We start from the raw sequence: 25,879 nt of genomic DNA, 5'->3' as shown, positions 1-25,879 counted from the left end.
ATTATTAATTTTCTTTTCTTGCTGCATGTTTAGTCAATCCTCCTGCCCCAAAACTCCAGTGGCCCTCTTTATGGTTAGAAGGCGGTACTAAAGCATCTGATGTGTGGTCAGAAATCAGCTGTAGCCATGCTTCATCTGTGAGAGTACTCACAAATTTTGATAGAACACTAATCGTATGTCTTGGCAATCAGGTGATGGAGGTTGTCGTAAATGGTATTTGATTTCTACACAGCACATTCTAGAGACTTTTAGGCCTATGCCAGATGTACCCAGCTCTGTTACCATGCACCTTTGAAAATGTTTTGGAATATCCAATTGATTCATATTTAGTCTAATACATATCAATTCGCAAAAATGTTTATAAGAGACACAAATATAACTTTTTTATTCCCTTCTCTCATTCAAGTGCATGTCTTTTACATACAAATGTTTCTACATAACAAAATCGTGTCTCATAAATAGTGACCAATGGCTGTAGACGACAAAAGGTTCTCATAGAGAAAGGAAGGCACGAGAGTTACTGTGATTATATTGACAAAAACCTAAGATATTAAGGGGCAACAAAATCATTGTAAAGCCATGATTCACTGTTGTGTCGTCACACCAGTGAGTTGCAAATGTGCAGGGTCATTTGCATTTAAAGTTTTAATGAGGTGGCAGCCACCACTTAATAATGCATCGTACATCTGGTCACATAAAAGTGAATATGCTATGAGTATACAATGCATAGATTGCACAAATGCATTTGTTTTTTACTGTTTATGTATATATCTTTGAATGACCTAGACATATGCGCATGGAGGCAATTATTTAGAAGAAATTACATTTTGTCCTCTGAAAATGCAATATGCTTATGTTCTGTTGATGAATTCCTAGATCTGCACCTTTTATGCAGAGGAAAGATGCAGCTTTAAATCCCTCAGGTACACGGACAACGCTATTCCATGATACAGGATCATCTAAGGAGCACACAGTCGGTGAATGTACAACCTATTTCAACTGAGATGAGATTTCTCATTCCAGGAGCTCTGATGGGAAACATGTTCACATTTAAGAATTGTTTTGGCAAAATCTCATGAAAAATCAAGATAAACTACTTTGCATTTGTGGTCATAAAAGTCATCAAAGGATGTGGAATGTTTTGCTCTGAATACATATCCAACAAGAACTGGGTTGCACAACTGTAAAGTGGAAGATTCTTCTTGGGTTCCGTAGACCTTCAGCTGAGAACAATACCATGTATTGACACTTCATTGGCCATCTCCTGCTTTATATCCATGTCTTTCCTTGTCCTGTTAGCGTCTTCTGCGTCGAATCCGTCTATGTGTCTCTTTTTCTAAATAGCATCCTTTCCCTCTCAGACATTTTGTAAGATGTGCAATCCTCTGCACCATCTGCTTGTATTGGTTATGTTCTAACACTATGTAGATCATGTTTTTCTCACTGAACAGGTCGGCAAGACAGTAAGTACAGCTTGAGTTTTGCGTAAAGTCTGTCATGCTCATGACTTTTGCCATTGTGTTTAGAATCTTGGTATTATTTTCACATTTGTCCAATAGTCTTAAAATAGTAGCACATGTTGAAAACTGCTTGTAAATTTGGAATTAATGTGTAGGTGGTTCAAGACAAGGGTCATCAGAACTTTAAATGGAGAAATATAGGTGCAGGCACTCATCCTTCTGAGCTGTGGACTAGAGGTGAGGCCAAGTGTATGTGTACGGCAGGTTGGGGAGACAAGCATTTAATGAAACTTCTTTCTCAGTCCTCCCCTTTCTCCTAATTTTTTAATCAGATAAATTTAGTAATACTTTATTTCGGCCGTGCAACCATCAAAGTGCATAACAATAAAATCCATAAAATATTAAAATTTAACAAGCTCGGTAAAGCGCCATAGGTTATGCAGAATAATAAATATATACAGTACATAGACAAATATCGACCAGAATAAATACAGAATACCAAATTCAATAAAATAATAAGATTGTCCTATACAATGACCTCTTAGCAATCAGTGAACTCGAGGCAACTTGCATCTTCACATTTCAGGGCCACATAATCAATATACATCAGAAGGTGACTGTTTCAACGTTACTAAGATTCTGTCAGTTAATTTGGAACATACTTGATAGTTGTACAATGGGATCAAAAATAACTCTTATTATACAACCATAACAGCAATATAAAACATCCTATGATTAAAAACATATCAATGATGTACTATCATACCCAGTAAAATGCTGCATACCTCAAATATTCGGCAATTCCTACTAATGAATATAATAATAACAGTAATTTATCTAACAACGATTGTACCTCATAGCCATAAAGTGCTAAGTGTCTCAGATCATCAAACAATCCTAAGTAGCAGCTATTGGAGTGGCGAACATTTAATCCTGGCTGTACTTGCAAATCATTTAAGGATGGAGCCTCTCGGGCAACCTGGGACATGAACGTCTGGCGCCTGAACCTGCTTACAACAAATACAATAAATGCTGTAGTGTCAGATTTCAATATTTTCAGTGCTGCCCTATAATTTCGGATGCCCAGTCTACAACAGACGGGACAAATCCATTTTTTGTGAAGAAAGTGATATTCTTTACAAAAAAATTCAATTTGTTCGACTTTCTCCAGTGCGTAGCCACAGACTGGGCATGCGGTTGTATCTGTATTCATTATGTATACGTTGAATTACCCCAGGGGTAAACAGCCTAATCTAAATTTCACATAAAGACTTTTCGCCATAGTTGGTGAGATCAGATCATAAAAAAGCTCAAACTCGGAAAAGGGTTTGGAACTTAGAAACTCAGTAGTTATGCGCCCTGCGGTTCTGTTTATAACATACTGTTCTTCTACAAAGGCCCAATACTTTGCCTTCATGGTGGCAATATCTTTTTTACTAATGCATTCCGGACAGTCCCACAAGAGAATCAACCCCTGTGATTTGTACTGGAATTTTACATGTCAAAGCGAAGGAATCTGTTTAGCACCACTTAGATTTAAAACTTCTTTCAATGATTCACCGTATTCACCTGGCTCCGGAGTGGACCAGATTCATAGCCAGTAGATCAGTGGTTTGATTGTGTCTCCGTCCCCAATTCTCTTCAGTCCTAAATGAATTCCTTTGCCCACGCTGCATCGCGAAATGCGATGCAGCGCGCGCAAAGAAATTCGTTTTATTTAATTAATTGTGTGCTTACCTCCTTTCATCCATATTCCGGTGTTTACATTTCCCCACCCTGCCCCTCCCCTGCCCCGCCTCACTGCCCCACCGAACTCCCTCCACGGACCGCTACTGCTCATCCCTCTCCTTAGTGCACATACAAATCCGGGCACTGCTTGGCTGGGCGCTTGTTCTATGCCACTCGTGAATAGTAGACACGAGCTCCCTCTGTGAGAGCTGCGTTTACTCTCCAGGCCCCAAACCTTTAATTTGGCAGTCCACAACAGAACACTGGCCCACCGGTCCCATCCATCACAGCGCTTCTGCCTCTAATAGTGCGGCATCAGGATCTATTTCCATGACCTCAGAACAAGCACTCCCAATAAGGCACCAAGAGGTCCACAAAAGCCCTGTGGTACTTGCAGATCAACAGACTCGGACAACTTAATTTGTGTGCTGCTTACACTCCATTCAGATAATTTTGCGCACCCAGCTCTAGCAGAATAAAGTACTGGAGGACTGTCAAGCAGGCCCAGGATCGGGAATAGTAGCGAAAATAGTAGTGGCAGAGTAAGGATCAGCAGCCGATGCAGTGGCCTGGGCCCCCGAACCCAGATGGGGAAACCTGACACCTCCACTTGCGGCTTGCACGAGGGGGAAATTGCAGGTTGACTGGCTGCTGTACGGTTGACAAAAATTACACCATTCACAGTGAAAGGGTTATTTGGTTCTCCCAATGGCCTTAGAAACTGGAGTGGACTTCATGGCACTGATACTGCACATATTGGGTCAACTGCATCACCCATTCAGAATGCTGCCACACACTTCTGCGCAGGGCCGGCTTTAGAGCTGTTGCCACCCGGTCTCATGGCCGGCTTTAGAGCTGTTGCCACCCGGTCTCATGGCCGGCTTTAGAGCTGTTGCCACCCGGTCTCATGGCCGGCTTTAGAGCTGTTGCCGCCCGGTGCGACTATTATTTTTGGCACCCCCCAGCCATGACCTCCTCGGATTCCCTCATGACCACCAAGCAAAAGTGCACCTCATCTCGCCATAGCCCCTCTCACACATACATTTCGTTTGGTACAAAGCAGTGGTAAAGGTTGACTTAAGTCATAAAAATGTATATTTACCAAAACAAACACTTTTCAGCAACATTAGGTATAGATAACGAAAGACTATGGGGAAAAATCAGAACGTCCTAACCTACTAATGCAGTTTGCATGCAGCTCTTTCATGACAGTTTGTAACACTCATTGCTTTGTATTAGGGTTGTATCTTATGAACTGTGGTAACAAAAGGATCTCTGTGACAATAGCAGTAATCCACTCTGCTACCCACATAAAAAAAGACATATGTGATCTGCTAGGTACGCATTCTTTGCAGCAGGCCTATTAACCCTCTGCACCACTTTATGGCTAGTCAAATCTTCCCCTAGAAAAAACTCTGATCCCTCTCTAGCACGAATATTATCAAAAGAGTTATCTTGACATTTTTTATGCTGCCTGTAAACTGGATGCACAAGTAACTCTGCTGAAGGGGTTTTTAAATCGTAAGTTATTGCTAAACACAGCGCCCCCTTCCCAGGTCAGCGCCCCGTGCGGCTGCACCAGTCACACTGCCCTAAAGCCGAACCTGCCTCTGCTGGAGAGTGCAACTCAGCTTTCTAAACAGGCCAAGGCAAATGTGCTAGAGTCCAGTTTGGTGCTACAATAATTTGAGAACTATAGGCTGAGTGACTAGAGAGGTTGTAGGGCATGTTAATATCAAATGCATTTTGCACCTGCATCACTGAGTCAAAAATAAAAGGTGCGTAGTGTGTGTTTCCAGGCAGCAGCGACTCTCGCATTTGTTGGCTGCAGGAAATGCAAGTTGGTCGGCACATTTGCCACAACTAATGACGCGATGGGCGGGTCCACCTGTGGGTCAAGAGAGGGAGATAAGACGTGGGTGCCACTGGAGTCGGCAGGGCTGCACAGAGTAGTGCATATAAAAGCTCCACTCTGTCGTCAGCAACAGTAGCACTAGCAGTTGAGCAGCACCTGCACTGCTCAATATTCCAACTCCACTGAGCATGCTCAGCTGCCATTATGAGTGCCGGTACTCTCCTCAGCCGAGAAGTTCCGGTTCTCAACTGGAGAGAATTGTAAGTGTCCGTACTCAGCACTGGTGAGTACCGGCCCATTTAAAGCACTGACTGTCAGGTCAAACGGAGTAGACTCACATAACCTTCTGTGGCCAGTAAGCCTAAGGCTTTTGCACTAAGTGCAATTTTGCCATAACAAACACAACGTTTTTTTCAAATTCATATTAAATCCTTATAGTATTTCATTTTATGTGTAGGCAAATTTGGGAACGCATGGTTTCCTTCCATTATGATTCTTTGAGGAAATACCTAAAACATCTCCTAAAGCTTATCATCATGATGGGAACACATGTGTTGACTTTTTAGCTATGTTTTTCTATGCACAAGATTGTTTATGGAGATATTTTACCTCCAAAATAAATATAGCCTTCACGTGTTTATTCAAAAATATTTGTGTTACTTTTTAGAAACAAATAACAATTCCATTTACACTCTCACTTTTTATAAACCTTAATAAACTAAAGCTTTATTAGAATTAGATGTATCACACTATTTTCCAATGCTTTTTATCTTAAATTATCTTTTTGTGTGCCACATTATTTTATAAATTCAAATAGCACTTCCCCTTTAATTCTCTACCCAACACTATTAGTATACCATTGTCACCGCAATAGTGTTATCTTTATTTTTAATTTTAAAATCACAATAACAATTTTACTTTTAAACTTCAAGTCGAATACTAGGCTGTGGATTCCAAAATAATTTCTGTTTTTTTATAATTATAAATTCAAATGCTATTAACCAATTTATATTTGCTGTTAAATCAAAAATCCCAGCTCATCTTACGCACAAACGGTTGTCTAATCAAATGCACAGTTCAGAAATGCTGATGTTTTTGATGTGCACCCTTTTTGCCTGAAAACCCTGATTTCTTTGAATAAAGATGGAAATAAGGTTACAGTACAGAACAGTTTACATTGGGTGTTGTGGGTAGGATAGTTCTATTTTCACTCTAGACTTTAGGTAAAGGACATCTTTAGGCAAAACCTAGTCATTTTCTCGCCATTTCTGATTCACCTGTGAGTCGTCACATGTAATTGCTGCATGACATTTAAAATATATTGATTATGCAAATTAGAATTGTACAATATAAGCGATATAGGTAAGATTAAAAGCAGTCAACCCTGATAAAAGAAAGAGTTGCTCTCAATGCATAATGTTAAAGAGATGCAGCAATAAAGCATTCACCAGGTACCTGTCTTGAAGTGTGTGCTTTTGGCAGGTACTTGCACTGCCAATGTTAATGTATGCAGTGAGTGAAACATAGCTTACTTGTCTCTATGTGCTATGGCAGGCTTGGAGTGCACAACGAAAGGTCAAGCTGACATCGTCCTGCTGGTGGATGGCTCATGGAGTATTGGGAGACCCAACTTTAAAATAGTCCGAAGCTTCATTGCGCGTGTGGTTGAAGTATTTGACATTGGAAGCGACAGAGTCCAAATCGGTAAGAGCGGATGGAGAGGATCTTTGTCGCTGTTCTAAATGACAACCATGGTATCATTCTGACTGATGTTTCTATTCTCCTCTCAGCTCTCTCCCAGTACAGCGGTGATCCCAGAACAGAATGGCAGCTGAATGCTCATAGAACCAAGAAGAGCTTAATGGATGCAGTTGCAAACCTACCCTACAAAGGAGGCAACACACTTACCGGCAAGTTATGCTCTTGAACGTTTGCAAAAGTTCCCTGTTGCCAGAGGCCAGTGTTCTGTGTCTGCTGTTTTTGATTCGGAGCAGACAGCTAATATTCATCTCCTGTTTTGCACTAGGACTGGCTCTAAAGTTCATCCTGCAGAACAACTTCAGGCCAGAGGCTGGTATGAGAGAGAAAGCGCGCAAGATTGCAATCCTTCTCACTGACGGCAAATCACAAGACGACATTGTTGCGCCATCAAAGAGAATTCGTGATGAAGGGATAGAGGTTTATGCTGTGGGTAAGTGGATCTGGGGGGGAACTCTAAGCATGGGATGGAGAGACTGTTGATTGTGAATTGTGGATACATGCCCACCAAGGTTTTACTGCTCTCTGTACACCATCGTGCATCAGAAGAATTAGGGTTAGAGCCTAAGCTTTTCTAACTCAGTGCATACCCGTACAAAATCAGTCCGAGGGATTCAAAAGTTCCTTGTTTAGTGCTGTAATGTTTCTTTGCGGTGGTACATCTTTAAGCACCAGACGCCACTCCTTTTCCAACTCTTTCAATACAAAGTGCAGTTAAAACCTTGCACTGTTTAGCCTGGACTGTCTGAATCACACATCCTCGGATCCAGCATGCCTCTGTGACATTTTCCTTTGGTATGCATCAGTTTTCAGTGTGAACTATTGGCTCCTCAAACCGAATAAACAATGATACGTTGAACTATCGCTCAGAATTACAATGCAAATGTTTCATTATTTACATAAATTCAGTCTTAAGCTCGTAGCCCAAATCTTCACAGGCTATTGAACCCCTTCCTAGTGGCCTCACTATAAGACCTTCCAAGCAGAACAAACAAGACAGTGTTCATCCATAAGCAATAGAGTATTATTGTGAACTAAAAACGACATTTCATAACATATCAGTGGATTTTTCTTTGAGTGGACTAAAACCCCTGATATTAATCAAACAGATATTTTCTTATTCTCATCATAAAATAGAAATCCCATGTTTGATTCTTTACCTGGACACCAATGAAAATTTGGGGGAATTACCGTGTCTTATATTACCTGGAAGTAGGCGTGCTGGGAGGATTTAGTGTACGGTTCCGAGTGGCCTGATGGGGCTCACCATATTAGATTTGATTTCCAGATCCAGCCGACTGTCCAGTAAGACATAGCAAGGGCCAAGAAAAACAGGCTGGATCCTGCCTCTGCTTCCGCTCCCTCTGATAATGCACTTAACAGTGGCGTTTCAGGCTGAAATATGTGTGCTAAACTCATTGAACTAGCTGCTAAGCTCTTCACCCCTTACATGGACTGTACTATTGTTTCTGGAATAAACCCCAAATTAACTAAGTGAATGACAATTACACATCGGTATATTCATCAAATTGACTTTCCAACGCAAATTTTTGCACTGAGATGTGTATTTGTAAAGACGTATCTGTGCAAATGTCTCTTATTGAGCATTATATAACTCTGTCAGCCTTCACTACATATAGAGAAGACCTCTCTGGTGCAAACAGCTGCATAAATATGATATAGTGTCAGAAACAGGCAATAAACCTGAAACCAGTTCTATCACTGTGCCCAGTAAATTACAGTTGATGGGCTCTAACCTGGCCTTATCCTTTTGATCTTAGAAGCATTGTGAGTAGCAATATTGCTCCCTTATTCATAAGAATATTAAATCAAAAATTGTCTCTGATTAGACACAGATCTTCCAACGCATTGGGATTGTCAACATAGGCATGTGGCATAGCTTGGGATACAAAGCAGAGAAGGCAAAGAAGAGCATGATGTGACTGAGGACTCCACTGATCAGAGGAGGCTTAAAGGACAATAATTGCCAAAGAAGTTACCCACCGTGGATAGGAATTAAAATGGATGCACATAGGTGAAGGCTATCTACGTTTATTGTAAGCTAAAGGCTGCCATTTTTCGTTTTCAATCACAATGTCCCCTGCAATTCAGTAATGTAAGTTCTCTGCACCATTCCTTGTCAACACCAACTTGGAAGCCGCTCTCCAGTCATATGCTATCAGGGGTTCCACCACGAGGGGCTCCATGATGCGCAGATAACACCCATGCTCACTATTCGTACTTAAGACTCCGTCATTTCCCGCCAACACTTGTGCGAGCTTAATTAATGAAAAAGTACGCTGAAATACATTTCTTTTTTTTAAAAGCATAAGAATAACAGGTCTGATTTAATAAACATTTGATGAACACTTGACAGGCTGCAGCAAGAACAATGTAGGGCTTGTTGATTTGTGTATCATTAGTGTGGGCTCCTATTGGATGAGAGGAGCCTTCCTGGATGAAAGAGTCCCTTTCCCTTCTAAATTCTTTATTTATTTTTCTTCAGGTATTAAAAATGCTGATGAAAATGAATTGAAAGAGATTGCGTCAGACCCCGATGAGATCTACATGTACAATGTTGCAGACTTCTCTCTTCTCACAAACATTGTTAAAGACCTCACCGATAATGTGTGTAACAGTGTAAAAGGCCCTGGTGAGTTCCTTTAACTCCAGTATTATGTTTGTTAATTTATTTTTGTTTATGGACATTTTTCTCTTTTCATAGTCAGGTTAATTTATTCCAAAATGTTCCTTTTTTCTTTGCAAAAGTGACCTGTGAGCTCATATTTCCCATCATGAGGTGTGCTCCAGCTCCAAATGAGCTGAAAGTTCTGCGTTCATTAAGTGGCACAAAACAGAAATCTGCATATTTTATGTGAAGCGGACGGAACACCTTCAAAAACGTACGCTTCCCAGAGATGGGATGAATTACGACTGTCTAGATTTTAGTTTCTTCAAAATGATGAACGAATATGCCACACTGCTGTACTTTGGATTTGAATACCTTCCACTATTCTTGGCTCCTGTGTTGGTCAACAAAGATCCTGGAACTACATTTGAGAGTCATATCTCAATTTTCTGAGTAACATAATTGATCGTTAAGTCTCAAAGTGCTCTAGATACCTAGGGCTACATGTTCAACAAGTTTTAGTGGTCGCAAATAGAGAATTGGACTGGTTGTGACTGCTAAAGAGCGTTTGCCATGTAGTAACCATATTTTCTGAGTTGGTAGCCTATTACCGACTCGCAAAATAGCGTTTGCAAGTCAGTATTAAGAAGAGGTGTGTCAAGGGCGTCCCTTCCTAACAGGGAGTCACAGGGGGATGTAAGAATTGTATGTGGCTGGAATGCGGTTTCAAAACATTCGTAGTTTACCGCCTACTTCAAGTAGGTGGTAAGCCAGTCGCAAATGGAAAAGGGTCCCTGGGGAATCCCTTTCCCTTTGTGAATGGATACAAAAATGTTTTTCAAGAGCAAATAATGAACCTGAAACATTTCATTTTTATTTTTGAAACACATCCTGTTTTCCTTTAGGGATAATTGGCAACCTTAAAAAAAATAAAAGGTGCCTTATTTAAAAGCAAACACAGAAATGGTGGTCTGCTGTCCCCAGCAGGCCACCATCCCTGTGTTGTTTGCGATTCCCAATGGGTCACTAATTGTGACCTACCTCATGAATATTGATGAGGTAGGTCAATTGTGACTCCATTAACAATCGCTAAATGTGTCTGATACACATTTGTACATCACCCTTTACAAGTTCCTAATTGAATCAGTCACACATGTGGCCTTTATTTCTTTATTTGGTTTAGAGCAACATGTTTAACTCTTTATCAAAGGTTAAATATGGTGAATATTTCAACAATACAAATTCAATATATTTTAGATTTTACAAATATTTTACCTTAACATATCTCTTGCTGTACATATATTTAGAAAATGCCCCAATATCCTGATTTAGTAAACGTGACATTAGTGTATTCCCCAGTTACTTCCGTGCTTTTCTATATTTACTTTGATGATTCAACCCATCACACTTTGATCCTTATGGCTGGGATAGATTTCCCAATGGGCACTCTATGGGTATACAATGAGTTTTCCAAATCAGTCTCAATGTCATAAACCTGGACAGAGTCACACCCCTTGTGCCAACCGGTTTCTGGGGACACTAGGCCATTCAGGGTTTTTGGGATCCAGTTGCATCAAATGGAGTCGCCTGTGGCCACGGTAATATTGGACCCCAAATTGGCTAATCAAGTACTCCTCTCCAGCACTTGACTCTGTCAGAGGAGCTGGACAAAGCAGTCCAATGCTTATTTAAGAAGGTGAGGTGGATTAGATATTCAGAGTATAGTTTACATGGTGATAATAGTCAATAAGATCAATTTCCACTGAGTACTTTACTTTGTAAATAAAAAGTACTTTAATGCTCACAAGAATACACTGCACAAAGTGCTGGGGCTTGCTTGGCATCCAAGGCCGATAACAAATCCTCAGAGCTTTTTGCCATAATAAAATCTAGTTCAGCGGGCTAGGGATGGATTTTCAACTTCCAAAAAAGTGATTAAGACTAGAGACAAAAACGTGGACCGCAGAGAGGTAGCAAATCCTAGGCAGCCATGAACTCTGGTTTGGCCATGTTTTAAGCCTTTGGCACCAAAACAAACAGCTCCTGTGGGAGTTCAATGACAACCGTATACGACTTCGAGGGATTCTTGCCATCTACAGCCTTGGACCTTTCATCACTGGAATGTTTAGACTTCCATTTCAGAGACTAAGTCAGAAGATAAACTCTTTGACTGAGATGCTCCACTTGGTGTATCCGACCTTCACTGTGACGTCTGATTGGTGCTTTACTTTTACTTGTCATCATTTCTCTGGTTCTCCTTTACTTGTTTTGATGATCTTTGTGTCTTTTTGCTCATTAACTGTTTTCTCCATTTTCATAAATTGGCCTCAGGAATTTATTGTGTTGTGTTTTTATTTCAAAATTACAGGTGCTGCTTGAACTTAGCATACATTTCTCTCATAGCTCTTTTTTGACCTAACCTGAGTTGATTTATTAAGGTGGTAGGGGTACTCCTCTTCCAAATTAGTACCCAAATTTCTGACAATGCAATTGAGTATGAATAGTGGTTTGCTATGTTCAAAATACAATAGTTGTTTCTCATAAATATTTAACATTCTTACATAAGCAATTCATCAACACTCTTTCTTTATACATATAGGTGGCTTGAACCCTCCCTCCGATCTTGTTACCTCTGAACCAACACCCCGTTCCTTCAGAGTTACTTGGGTCCCACCTTCTCAAAGTGTGGAAAGATTCAAAGTTGAATACTATCCTGTTGCTGGAGGCAGACCCCAAGAGGTGAGTACTTGTCTCAAAAAGTACAACAAGGTTTTCCATTGCCGTGGTACTAATTCACGACTCTGCTGCCAAAACCATGCTCTACCTGGTATGCCATCGGATACAGAAGTCGAATATTTTTTAATGAATGACAGCCTTCTTGAATGACTATTGAAAGAGCAAGACAGCATTTGAGTAAACAAGGAAAAAAAGAAATGGGGAATTTTCCACTTTTGTATCAACCAAATTATCGTCTTGATATAATTACCAAAGTATTGCTTCCAATACTCTTGAGATGGCATAAGGTCTGCCATGGTTACAACATAGGCTCATTTAGACTTTAGCGTGGTATTTACTTGATTCCATAATGTTTGTGATCTCTACATTTTGAAGTAGAAAGACATGCTTGTGAACTCTACAACTTATTATTCTTTAATTGTTTATAATGAAAACAAAGAAAGAAAATGTCTTGTGAGTGAATGTTGGAAGTGTTCATTTATGTTGACATATGTAAGTGGTGGAAGAATCAACTGGCTCATGCTTTGTTCAGACTACACCCGCCCAAGAAATTTCTCAAGGTATTTCACTGGAATGTTTCTGAAGTTCAGCCACTTCACCACTATGTGGACTAACAAGTCACGAGCCAAACGCAACGCATGTGAAGGCGACCTGTGGTGAAAGTTAAAGATAAGGAATAGTTGTTTTCTGTTGTAGGATGCTTGATGAACCATGTTGAATGATTTCAGCACTGTATACGAAGGAATAGTGAGTCAATGAAAATATTTTGTTAAGGAAACTCATGTTCTCTGCACTGGAGAATCATAAACTGGGTTACAGGATCCTCCTACGGCATATTCCCATGCTGTGGGCATCTGTGTTGATAGGTCAGATAGATTCATACAAACTATTGGTGCATTCCAGATGAGCTAAGACTAGAGCCCACACCGATTGCAACCTAAGATATGGATAATCTACAGCTGGAACATAGCTATTTGCCCTGCTTCCACAGCTGAAAGGTTCAGATTGCCTTGCTTTATATGCACATTGTTTCCGTGTTCATTGGAACACCATTGCATGCTACTCATCCTGACATAATTGTGATCTAACATGTTGCTTTGTCATGAAATACACGGGTGCCTCTGTCTTTGTGAGCCTATTACTAATGTTACATGTACAACCATTACCTATTATCGTCTCTGGTGTAATCACTCATGTCTGGGTTTGAGCTGATTTAGTAGGACATTTCTAAACACTGATGTTCTTTATTTTTATGCAGGTGTATGTACGAGGAACTCAAACTACCACAGTCTTGGTCGATTTGAAACCAGAAACAGAATATTATGTCAATGTGTATTCTGTAGAAGGAACTGAAATCAGCGACCCTCTGGCTGGGACAGAAACAACCTGTAAGTTCAACCATTTTTTTAGAGATCCATTGTATTATCCATGTCTGACAGAAATTTTCTCAACTAAGTTTTGCAAACAATCATGAGGTTTCCGGTTTACAAAGATTAATTTTGTCTGTTTGTCTTTGGTGGTTAGTATGAACAAATGAAAACATTTGGTCACCATAGCCCAGTGGCGTAACTAGACCTTAGACCGCCCAGGGCGGTCCCTGGGTTTGCTGCCCCGTGGCAGCCACACTAAAGAGCAGGGGGTGGACCGCCCCCCCTTGCTACGCCACTGCCATAGCCAGATGTATCAATCTATGAAGAAGTTGTTGAATCACTTTAGGAGTCGTCTTTCCTCACGAGAGATGCGACTCGTTTATGTGCAACCACTCAGAAGTGTCCTTATGTTGGGCCACTTATTGATATCAGGCTTCCATTAAAAGGTGCCAATGTCAAATTCAACTGAAATACAAGTACTAGCACCATCAGAAACCCAGCAGCGTGAATCCACTACCTGCTTAGCCACCGGTGTAAAAATCCGACTCTGTGATTAATCTTTGTTTGTGGGTGATGGAGTTGTTTACAAGTTGTGCCACAGCACTATCTGTAGATTTGAAGAGCCTGACCATCGGGAGAACTAAACAAGATTACTCTTTATAAAGTAGATCCAAGGATTACTGACAGACGTGTGTTTTTGTTAGTGTGTATGTGTGTGCGTGTGTTTGTGTGTGTGTGTGTATGCGCCCATCTAGAGGAGTACATCTGCACGTGAGGTGTCATTTCATAAACCCGAATTACCAATGAGACAAAAAACAGTAAGGTCAAACTGTCTCATATTTGGAAATGGGATTATTAAACTAATATAAATGTATTTTGCTTTGATCAACTGCATAATGCAATTATTAATGAATACCTTGACCTCGGGCCAATTGCTGGCTGTACCTCACTATAGATTCCAGTTTGAAAAGGTCAGTAGAGATATTCTATGGTATAAAATACAGTGGCTCAAAATATATTTAGAAGTGACCCCTCTAAACATCAGTAGTATCGCAATATGTGTCAAGGTGTTTATACTTGTCAGTAAAATTCTGATCCATATTATATTTAGACGTACTTCAGATGCATTCACATAGTCTCCTTTATACTATGACATTGCTTCTTTCCACTGTTCTTATTATGCTACTTGCTGTTTTTGTCATCATTCCTGCCCTTCCTTATTTATCTTCTCTATATCCTCTCCTCGTTAGTTTTTGTGAAAAATGAGGTTAAGTCCTCTTTGCTATTATATGATTTCCTACTGTCTTATTTGGCTGGAAAAAGAAAGGCTCACTTTATCAACCCAGTCTTAGATCATTGAATGCGAAATTGCACTAAATTATGTGTTTCTACAACGTGATTATAGTTAATTGATTCAATCTCATTATAATTTATTTTACCATGTATTAAACATCTCAATGCTCCACAGCCCTAAAGCGAGTGATGAGGCTGAGTCTTGAAAAGGAGTGGGAAATCTACACTTGCACTACTGGTGCTACCCACATGCTATGTGCAGGTGATCTATCCACCAAGGTCATCATCAGATTGCTAGGGTTTATGCAAACTTTGTCCGCACCACCCGTACAAGCATCCACCACCACGCAGAGTCAGTATTGGAGGTCTGATGGTGATAGGAGGGCCGTATTAAAGAAGCTTCACGACGGTGCAAAAGAACACCAGGACTAATCTATTTGCACCATTTTTGCTGCTTTTGTAGTAGGGAAAGGAGCTAACAGTATTTGCACCAGGGAAAATGTGGACCACGCATAGTGACTCAAATTATGATGTATTTGTGTGATATTTTACCAATATTTCTAATGTGAAAGATTGGACTAAATTGAACACTCAGTTATATCCATTTTTGTTACATAACAACAATAGTTGTGCAAAACCAATTTGCTCTTTTCTTTAAAGGCTATTCGTCAAGTAAGATTTCTTTGCTAAAATCACTATTACACACTTCCAATGATTTTTAATAAAAAAAGAGATTTGCTTATGTTAAATAATAGTTGCACGGTCCATTTTTCTCATCGTCGTGCTGGAGCAAAAGCAGTTCCCTATTAAGCATTGCACAAAAAACAATATGGTGGAAAAAAAAAGATTTGCCCTAATTTTAGAACCTCTGATGTTTCAGGAACAGGACCTCAGATTTCCTTCCCTGAGACAACAAAGCTGAAACCCAAAGGCCATAAATGGAAGTGCCTATTCCTTGGGATTTAAATCTTGATGGTAGACTTACTCAAAGACGTCCTTCATAAGCAGACATCGACTGTGTGATTATGTTTACTTCTGTAGAGTACTGCTTTTATTATCAACCTACAAGTTTTGCTTTGCAAACAAACTGTTGCCATGGGTTTGTTATTCTCCATATATTTAACCATGTGCATGGGCAATATTTGTTTGCCTTGTTGGAAAGAAATTTACATTCTGTGCCCCCTGGTTGAAATATTTCACAAGTAAAGACATTAGCGCCTTGAGCTCCCAGGCATCCTTGACACGGATGGAAACCTCTGGAGGCGTCTTCAGATGGTATCACAGACCGTTTACAGCTCTCTGAAACCCCCAGGTCGATCATCGGTGATTTGTGGCTCTCCTGGAATGTAGTCCAGACCTCGAGCACACTTCCACCACCTCCTCCCTTGAACTCGAGGAACACCTGCCAGCTGTGAAATGCAGAGCATTAGCACTGCGGCTGCCGGGTGCACTCGTCCTGTCAGCTGCTGTTATAGAGTCTCATGGCTGTAACAGAGGAGGCCATGAGGGAAAACCTGAATCAGCTAAACAGTAATTTAAAAGAGTTTGGAGTAAAGGTAGTTGGAAATCATGTGGACCTGTATATAGGTCAATTATGCAATCTTGTGTGTACTGCCGGTAGTAGCAGCATCCAAGAGGCAATAGTCTTTCATGAAGGAACTGGTGGAGGCAAAGTCACTACTTCGGAATCCTATGGGAGTTGACATTCACACCCATATGTGAATTTCAAATACTTGGCCTGAGTGAAATATAAATTACGCCCATAATTTTGCGTCATTTCCATGTTACACTTGTTACATGAAATTCCCGAAATTACGCTGGGCTCACACCCCAGTCAACCAACAACCCCAATTTCTTACAGACGCCATTATGCCATATGGCGCAATTCCGTCATCATTCATGGCGAAGTTAAAGAGCAGGAGAGAAATTTTCCATAATTTTCCCATAATTTCACATTATTATGCGAAAGCAAAGGACAAAAATTTCGCACACCCATTAGGTACTGCAGGCATTATGGGAGAGTGCGTCGGTAACTGGCATTACTAGGTCCATCAGAATTAAAGTGGCCACTCACAAGAAGGAACTAAACAAGGAGGAGTAACCCTATTATTGGCTATAGGGGCGGGGTGACTAAACAAGGAAAAGAACAAGTCCCTAGCTCAGTATGTGGATTAAGTGTTGCACTATAAACATGTACAATAATGGTGGGGTTTTAACGCATCCAATTGTTTAGAAAAAACAGTAATCACAAAAGAACAATAATTGCAACATATATCCCACTGGCATATAGTGATTCCAAGATGTCACACTAGCGTATGGATGCACAATAGACAGTAATGCAGAAAACAATGTTCCAAAATATACAAAATCAATTTTGATTCATAATTTATTAAAAACAATCAAAACGCATTTAAAAACATCTTTGCCAACAATCAACATTTGTAACACACTTGACTATTAAAAGACCATTAAAAAGCCAACATTAAAACCAACCATTAAAAAAAGGAACGTCTTCCGGGTCCTGACCCGGAAGACGTTCGTAGGCTGTAGGGAGGCCGGAATATTTTTACCAAATTCATATCCTTTTGAGTTGCACCATCAAGAAAGCAACATAACCAGTACAAACTCGCCAAAGGGCGAACATCGAAAAATCAACAAGTGGAAGCCTAATCACGGCTCACCTGTTTTGTGATGAAAGGTTACTGGGTTTTTTAATGGTCGCTATTAATTAGCTACAAATCTATCGGTGGCTCCTACAAACGTATTTTACAAAGGAATAGTACCACATAAGAAGGACATTCCTTATTTTAACCATAAATCATGTTGGAAGAATGTTTTCCATCGGAATCATACAGGGGACACATTCATCCGAGATATTTTAATAGAAAACTCTGTCCTGAAGAAGGTGGTAGATCCTAATCTCACCGAAACGTCACGTCGACAGTTGTGGTTTCTTGTTTTTAATCACCGACTCAAGTGTGTTACAAATATTGATTGTTTGCAAAGATGTTTTTAAATGCGTTTTGATTGTGTTTAACAAATTATGAATAAAAATTGATTTTGTATATTTTGAAATGTTTTCTGCATTACTGTCTCTGGTGCATCCATACGCTAGTGTGAGATCTTGGAATCACTATATGCCAGTGGGATATATGTTGCAATTATTGTTGTTTTGTGATTACTGTTTTTTCTAAACAATTGGATGGGTTAACCCCTTGAGTGCCCCGCCCTGTGCCGGCCCTTTCATTAGCGGGCGGGGTTCATGACGAGATAGTCTCATCATGGGCACAGCGCAACCGCGGCCCATGACGAGACCATCTCGTCATGGGCACTCAAGAGCTTAAAACCCCACCATTATTGTACATGTTTATAGTGCAACACTTGATCCACATACTGAGCTAGGGACTTGTTCTTGTCCTTGTTCACTCACAAGAAGGGCCTTATTGGTTCCGTTTACTTCACATTTTATTTACATGTTCTCACTATTTGTATTACTACAAGTGGGGATTTATTGATGCCACTGTAGTGGGGAACATTCTGACACAATGACGACACACATACACGCCTGCACGCATATAGACACACACACACATACACACATGGATTCCACTGGTTGACACTTATTGAAAAGGATTTTGGACAGCATATAACCTAGGATTTTAGTTTTAAGTCAGAAATGTATTCAGTATAGGTTTATTCATACAGTTTCAGGACCTTTTCAAGTAATTGTGAACATCTGCACAAGTCATACATCTACATCATTATTACTTAACAATAATCCCTGAAGGTGGTCCACAGCACAGGCACATGCAATTGTGATTAAATGGTTATAACTACATCAAACATTTATTATTTTTCTATACCAAGAAAACATTTTCTCTGGTGGTGAGATTCCTGAACACCTACCCTCCGGCTTTGTTTAATTGTTTTTTTATGTCTGTTTGTACATGCACTAGACTTTTGCCAGTAAGAATAGATTTTCAACTAAGTGCGAAACACTACTGGGAGAAGCTGTGAACACCCATGAAGTTCTGACTTTGTGGTTATTTACTACTTTCCAGTGGCCATCCTCCTGCCGACTCCCGGGAACAACTATCCTCCTGTCCCTACACCTACAGCTGTATTTGTATGTGCTATTCTACATTAGTGCGAAAAAATGTCCAGTTACTTGACTCTGTGCATCAGATTCTGCTATTTCCGTATGGGGATGGGTTTGTGTATGCACCCAAGTTGAACCTATCAGCACAAAGTAGATATGAAACCCACTTTTAAGCATTGAGTAATCGTTGGACTCATATACTGTGCAAGGTGTCACTGTGATCCTATTTTACTGCCCCACAGATAACCAGAAAATGTAGCTTACCTGGGAGCAATAACTCTAATGAGTACAGGATGGTATCCATCTTCCAGTGTCAGTAGTTGAGGCAGGGACCGAGATCATAGGTCAGGCTATTCCAGTTTATAATGAATTACCCTCTTCTCCTAGGCATGTCTTCGCCTGTCGTTTTTTCCATTATTCTGTACAGCAGCCCTATACTACCTATTACTTTTGTTTTTATACACATCTGACTCCACAGTTTTGGGATTCACTTCTTTTCTCTTCGTATATATTCACGATTAAGCTTTTCATGTATATTTAAAACAATTACATTAAATAATGTATTGAATCTCGAAATGTCATTTTCGCTGTAAATCAGTATAATTAATCGGTTTTAATATGTGCATCGCAAGGACAAAAGTGCAAATGCAATCATACAATAAAGAAAATGAACAATAGAAATTTGATAATACAAATGTACTACTCTTCCATTTTAAATGTTTCTGACTACTCTGTGTCAGGTAGTACAGTGTGTTTATGTAAAAAATATACACAGGGAGAAAATGAATGCAGTTGTGTAAGAATGCTCCATTTATTAGAACGAAGGGGCCTTTTTAGGAAAAAGTCATGCAGTGCATCCCAAGTCACCTTGCTGCGCTGCACTGCATGACAGGGAAAGGGCAGGAATGCACCGCATTAAAGGCAACATGGTGCATCGCTGCTTTTTCCCCTGCGCTGGCACCTTTTTGGCAGCCTACCACCAACCCAGGCACCCTTACAACCTGGTGCAAGGGTGCCTGAGTTGCATGCAGGATTGTTTTTGTGCAGGAAGGGACACCTTTCTGCACAAAGACAATCCTGAGGAACATATTCCTCTTTCTATGTGTGCTGCACACATAGAAAGAGGAAGTAACGAGAAGAAATAAAGATATTTCTCCTTGTTGCGCTGCTCCGGGGAAGGCTCATCTTTTTGGCACATTCCTAGGTCTACCAGATCTGGTAAATCAAGGAATGCATTAAAAATCATGTGATTTGCGTGGGAAAACCGAACCAACGCCAATGGAACACCTCACTTTTGCAGAGTAAGGCAATGCAGCGATTTGCGCTGCGAATCGCTGCGTTGCTTTACTCCTGATTTATGGAGCCACTCACGTCCATGCAAAGTGGCGTTGTATGGCTTTATTAATCTAACTCAAGGTTTGCGTCGCACATGTACCAAGTTGCGTGGTGCAAACGCGATGCAAACCACTTGTAAATAGGCCCCCAAGTGTATGTTTTAGTGCTAGCTTTTGACACCACAGCAGCCTTCAAGGAGTTATGAGGAAACCTCTTTGGTCATGAACGCCAGGAACCAGCATATGCTTTAGACTAATAAAGTTTAGTCTGACTAATACGATATTGCCCTTTGAGTCAAGGAGTACAAATGCCAATTTCTTTGTTCCCACAGGGCCATAATTATACATTTACATCTGTGTTTTATTATGCATGATGCTCTCAAGGCAATGGCCCAAGTTTCTGCTTAAGTCTCTTAACAGGCCTGTAGCTTTGCTCTGGGACCCTAAAGGAGTCTCTGTCCCAAAGGGCAGTGCAAGGGTCTCCCACCTCACAGAGTTGAAACAGCCACTATATATAAATGTGGAAAGGTTCTCAGTGGCTTGAGCATTGCAAGGCAGAGTCCATCTGCTAAGTATGTGATACAATTAGGGCTTTAAATGGGATGAAAAAACTGAGGGGTCTCTCAAATGGGCGTGGCCAATAAAATTAAGGGCGTGTCTTAAAACATATAGCTAAAAATCTGTGCTTAGCATAGTGTGCCGCCCGACTTGTATTATGCTGTTTCTGTCATTGCATCCAGATATATGATACAACAAGTAACATCATATCTACAACCAGTCAGGACTATTGGATTTGTCAATGGTTGTTATTTGCATAAGATAAATAAGCAGCAACTATGGCTTGTATATAATATTGAAAAACCTTACACTTAAAGCCCTGGTGACACCACCACAATGTTGATGCTCCTGAGTTTGAAAAAGAGAAGTGGCAATTTGCCTTGTGCGCTATTCAATAGGGCCCCTTCATCAACAGCGCTCGAAGTCATGTGTTTTAAAAAGCAGACACATGGGAGATGTAAGAAGCAAGGATTTCCCTTACCCTACAACGCTCACCTGGCAGGACGTCATACAGTAACTTATCCACTAGTGAGAAGTGAGCAGTGAGGCATGCGCACATCGATGTGCCTGCTGTCACTGCAGTCCGGAAAAAAGACGACTGCCTGTGCGAGGGCACAAAAACAGAGCCCGATAGAGACCCGTTTCGAGGCCCCCTTTAAAAAAACTGCTAGTGCTCAGACCTGGTGAGACCCGGCACACTTTAAGACCTGGATACAATGCTTTGAATATTTCTGTTCCAGGTATGTAACACATTCTTGCAGCTTGCATACAGATGATGGAAGCTTCAGTTCATGGTATATGTTCTTTTATGCCTAAATTCGTTGATTACTGAGGACTCTATAGAAAGACGACTCAATTATAGTCTCAGTGCGCTAGTGAGAATGAAAGGAGCGAACCGCTACACAAAGCCATGAGGGACATTCATTTTAATTATCTGGTTTTTAGAGCAATGTTTGCTTTCACAACAATCCAAACCACTTGTATGATTATTTTGTGTAGCATATTAGCATTGCACTAAATATTTTGCTAGTGTGCATGCATCCTTACTTTTGTTAATATATTTAACATATTTATACAATTTATGGACATTTCGGCGATTGTTACAGTCTTACTGATTGTCAGTCTCTGATTTTAAATATGCTATACACAACTAGCAGTAGCTCTCTACCAAATCTTAAAATAAACAGGGGATCTTTCCAACCAAAACATCGCCTTAGCCTTTGGAGAACTTTATTCCAGCCATCGTAGTTGGTGGACGCTTCAACAATATAACACAAAGGGGGTAATTTTTTAGTTCAACTTCAAGGAAAAATCCCATTAAAATACCCCATCCCTCACCCACCACAAGTGCCATCAGCCAAATGGTTTGTTATGTTTCCAGCATCATGGGGCAGAGAGACTGATTGCCAATCCGAACACTAGTTTGCAGCATCCATGTTTTCCACCTTAGTGCACTTTCCCTCTTGCCCAATCCAGAATGGAGGGAGCTGCTTAAAGCCAGGTCAGGAGAGTGCATAATCCAATGAGCGAGATGTATCCTCTTCAGAGTGAGACCCATACTCCATCCAGAGAGTCAACCCTTTTTGGATCTCACCTGCAAGAGATATTGTATGCTTCAAAGAACTTGGAGCCCACCAATTGCTTACCATTCGTTGGCTTCATTAGCACTCTTATTTGCTGCTTCCTCATTGGGCAGCTCGTGCCGGCTTCACTTCTTCTTCTATTGTGTGGAGCATGGACCAATTTCTGATTGCTTCATCTCGATTAGTGCACTTCCGCTGCCTGTGCTGTGATTGAAGTGCTATTTTTATTTATCTTAATTCACTATCTTATGTTGCTTCTTCCCTCCCTCCCCACCCATTGTCCATGTTGCTTTTTACCACCCTCCCTCCCTGTCATTTATGCTGCTTTTAAACCCCTCTCCCTCCATGTTGTCTGTGTTGCTTTCAACCTCCCTGCCCCCTTGTCCATGATGCTTCTTCTCCCATTGTCCATGTTCCTCTTAATGCCCCCTCCCCTGTTTGTGTTGCTTTTATCCTCCATACCGAACCATGTTGCTTTTAACCCCCTCCTCTCCCTTGTTCGTGTTGCTTTTTAACCCCTCCCATCACCACCCACCATAACAAAAAAAGCAGCATGACGCAGCCAGCACTGGGCGCGTCATAGCACTTTTTAAAATAGTTTTTGTACCCACTACTCTCGCTCCTGTTGTCCGAGTTGCCCATTCCCTTCCCCTTCCCTTCTGCTGTCTGCGTTGCCCACCCCATAAGAAAAAAAGTGAAATGATGAGGCCAGTGCTGGCCATGTAATTGTGCTTTTTGGTCAACTTTTAGCCATACTGCACAGCAGCCGTACTGCTATACAAAATGGCTAAAAGACATGAGCAAAGCCACTAGCCATTGCTTAGTGAGGCCTATTGGTTTTTGCCAATGCTTGTTACTTTGGTCGTTCCCAATCTGCTTGTGATTGAAGAAATATTCATTTCTATTTCTCTTGAAAACACCACCTCGAAATAATCTGAAAATAAGATGAAGTGTCATACCTCTTGGAGACGCTGGCTCATTCTACAGAATGTGTTGCTGTTGAATTGACGTTATTGATTTGAGTCAAGTACCTGAAGTTGAGCTAAATATGTTTTTGATGAAAACGCTCATTTTTGGGGTTTAGTAACCCGAACCCAGAGTGCATAAAACGGAACGGACTGGTAAACCGACTATCCTGCGACTTAACAAAACCATATGAAAATGAAACATGTTTGTACGTTTTCTTGACAGTGCCTATCCCATCTGTTCGAAACATGAACCTTTATGACGTCGGGACCACAACCATGCGCGTGAGATGGGAGGCCGCCGCCGGGGCGACTGGGTACCAGCTACTGTATGAGCCCGTTAATGCGACCATCCCAGCGACAGAAAAGGAGGTGAACACTACGAAGCATGCACTTCAGAAACTTCAAAACCAGTGTTTGCTTTATGCGTTGCCAGTCCCTGAGTCTGAAACCTCTCATTTTGTGGTTGTACTAAAATAACGAACCAGTACGCAAGCTCTTGTACTCAGTCATACTTGACAGAGGGAACACGGTCTGGAGTCAATATGTGAACAATTGTTGCTAACTGCTGTGTGTGCATTTGTCAGGCAGATTTGCACATGCTGTTTGCATATTGTTATATGCTGAGACGAACAGAGCATGAACCGGGCCAGCAAGCACCAGTCAGCCACAAGGTGGGAGGGGTTTGGTATTTCTGATAGGATCTTGGAGCTGGAATAGCGTGAGGTTCTTTGATTGGCTAGTCAACATTTCTCTACCAGTGGATATGACACAGGTACATTTTGGGCATACATTTCTTGGTTTAAAGGTTCCTGTTTCATTGGAAAGTTTTCTGTGATGCCATCGATTTTTCTGTAGAAATGTTAAGTTAGAGCAGGAGCTGCCTTTCCAATTGAACACGTGACGTTTGACCATAACTGAAAATTGAGTCTGTGTTTGAGTGTGCAGTAAAGTCGTGATTGGAAACGTTCTTTAAGGCACACTGGAGGAAAAGTAAAAGATCTGAAAATCTGTTATCAGATTTATAGCTGCAACAGTGAGTGCAAACGCCTTTAAATCAAACACAATTTTTTTTTCCTTTTTTTCTGCAGCCGCATTTGATGAGCTGTATTTAATTCTCCACAGTAATGACTTTAAATGCGAAGTGTTTGCAAAATCAACCATTTTCATCATCTTAGTAAATACTAGTAGATCATTAGTCCAATCGAAAATTTTTATTTTGTATTGTTTTAATTTAGCCATATTGCCTGCCAGGTTCTATACTGGCTGTGAAGGCCCTGAACCCAAGTTATAGCCTTGAGACGCAGGTGAATATAGCCCAACAACCGCTGACATACAACAGGTTATAGCTCGAGGCAGAAGGGCTATAAGGCTAGTAGAACATTCCACCCACTGAAGGTAGAATGTTCTAAATTAAAAGGGAAAAGCAGTAAGACAAACATTGGAATTTTAGAGCAGAAGGCTTATACCAGCCATTAGCCTCGAGCCACTTCATTGTGGTGTTTTGTAGACAATACTTTACAAATAAATAAATAAAAAAAGCATAGACAAATGAAATACTTGTCCATTATGCCAGTCATGTTGCAAAAAATGACACAGCCTTGAGATAGGTTTTAGCACTTGTAATGAATCAGTGAATGACATTTTGTAAGTAATTACTTACCTAAAATGGCTTGCTTTTCCACCCCACAGATGCGTGTTGATGCTTCGGTGACTAATGTAAGGCTGGAAGATTTAATACCCAACACCGAATACACGGTGACACTATATGCTACCTTTGATGAACTCACCAGCGACCCTCTCACGGCTCAGGAAGTCACATGTAAGTTTTGAGGCATATATGTTGTTATACAGTTCAACTAACGATTGGAAGCTCAAATGTTGAGAGACTCTCATCAACAGAATCCACTAGTTTTGCTGCACGCGATTGGATCCCAAGATGTGTTGCTAACACACGGCAGTTAAACAACGTGAGAACCGGAGTCAACCTGGTGTCATATGGCCCTCAGGAAATATATATATTCTGCTGCTCTTCGATGGACAAGCCTCTTTAAAGTACTGCTAGTTTATTTTTGAAATGGTCAGAAATAATGGATTCAGATGTGCGAAAGCAGACATCTGTGTCAAAATCTTGATGGTTGCAATGGCTTCAGGCAGGCATGTGCCTTGGCATGTATGCAGCGCCTGCATATTTTACCATTACTCCATCTGCAGATGGCTTTCATGAGGCAGTCTCTTAACCCCACAACCTCTCTCCACTCCTCCCCATCCTACACTAGTTGATCGCATTAAGCATTTACTTACGCAGACATATTTTTCGCAACATATCAGGAGGCACGAGGGTAGAGAGCCAATGTGACTCCATCTGTGGGAAGTTATTTGCAGTTCAATTGTGCCTACCCATCACATGCTGTCAATTAGAGGCAGCATCCAGTGACTGGATCAAAGGGAAATGTTTTACAATAGGGGGAGGAAGACAGCGGATATGACAATATTGTTAAAATAGAAGTT

At 40.8% G+C, this 25,879-nt stretch overlaps 1 protein-coding gene across 2 annotated transcripts in view; it reads left to right on the top strand.

Moving 5' to 3' along the window:
• The window catches only part of COL12A1 (collagen type XII alpha 1 chain), a 344,609-nt gene that overhangs the window by 149,926 nt on the left and 168,804 nt on the right, over positions 1-25,879 (top strand). For both annotated transcript variants that reach the window (XM_085610958.1, XM_085610959.1), the window contains exons 18-25: positions 6,598-6,747; positions 6,834-6,953; positions 7,070-7,234; positions 9,308-9,454; positions 12,030-12,169; positions 13,425-13,554; positions 23,595-23,740; positions 25,061-25,190. In XM_085610958.1, coding sequence (XP_085467084.1) covers positions 6,598-6,747; positions 6,834-6,953; positions 7,070-7,234; positions 9,308-9,454; positions 12,030-12,169; positions 13,425-13,554; positions 23,595-23,740; positions 25,061-25,190 — 1,128 coding nt within the window. The remainder of the gene's footprint in view (positions 1-6,597; positions 6,748-6,833; positions 6,954-7,069; positions 7,235-9,307; positions 9,455-12,029; positions 12,170-13,424; positions 13,555-23,594; positions 23,741-25,060; positions 25,191-25,879) is intronic.

The sequence above is a fragment of the Triturus cristatus genome, chromosome 6 (assembly GCF_964204655.1).
Source record: "Triturus cristatus chromosome 6, aTriCri1.1, whole genome shotgun sequence".
Taxonomy (NCBI): domain Eukaryota; kingdom Metazoa; phylum Chordata; class Amphibia; order Caudata; family Salamandridae; genus Triturus; species Triturus cristatus.
This window is presented reverse-complemented; position numbering and strand designations above follow the sequence as displayed.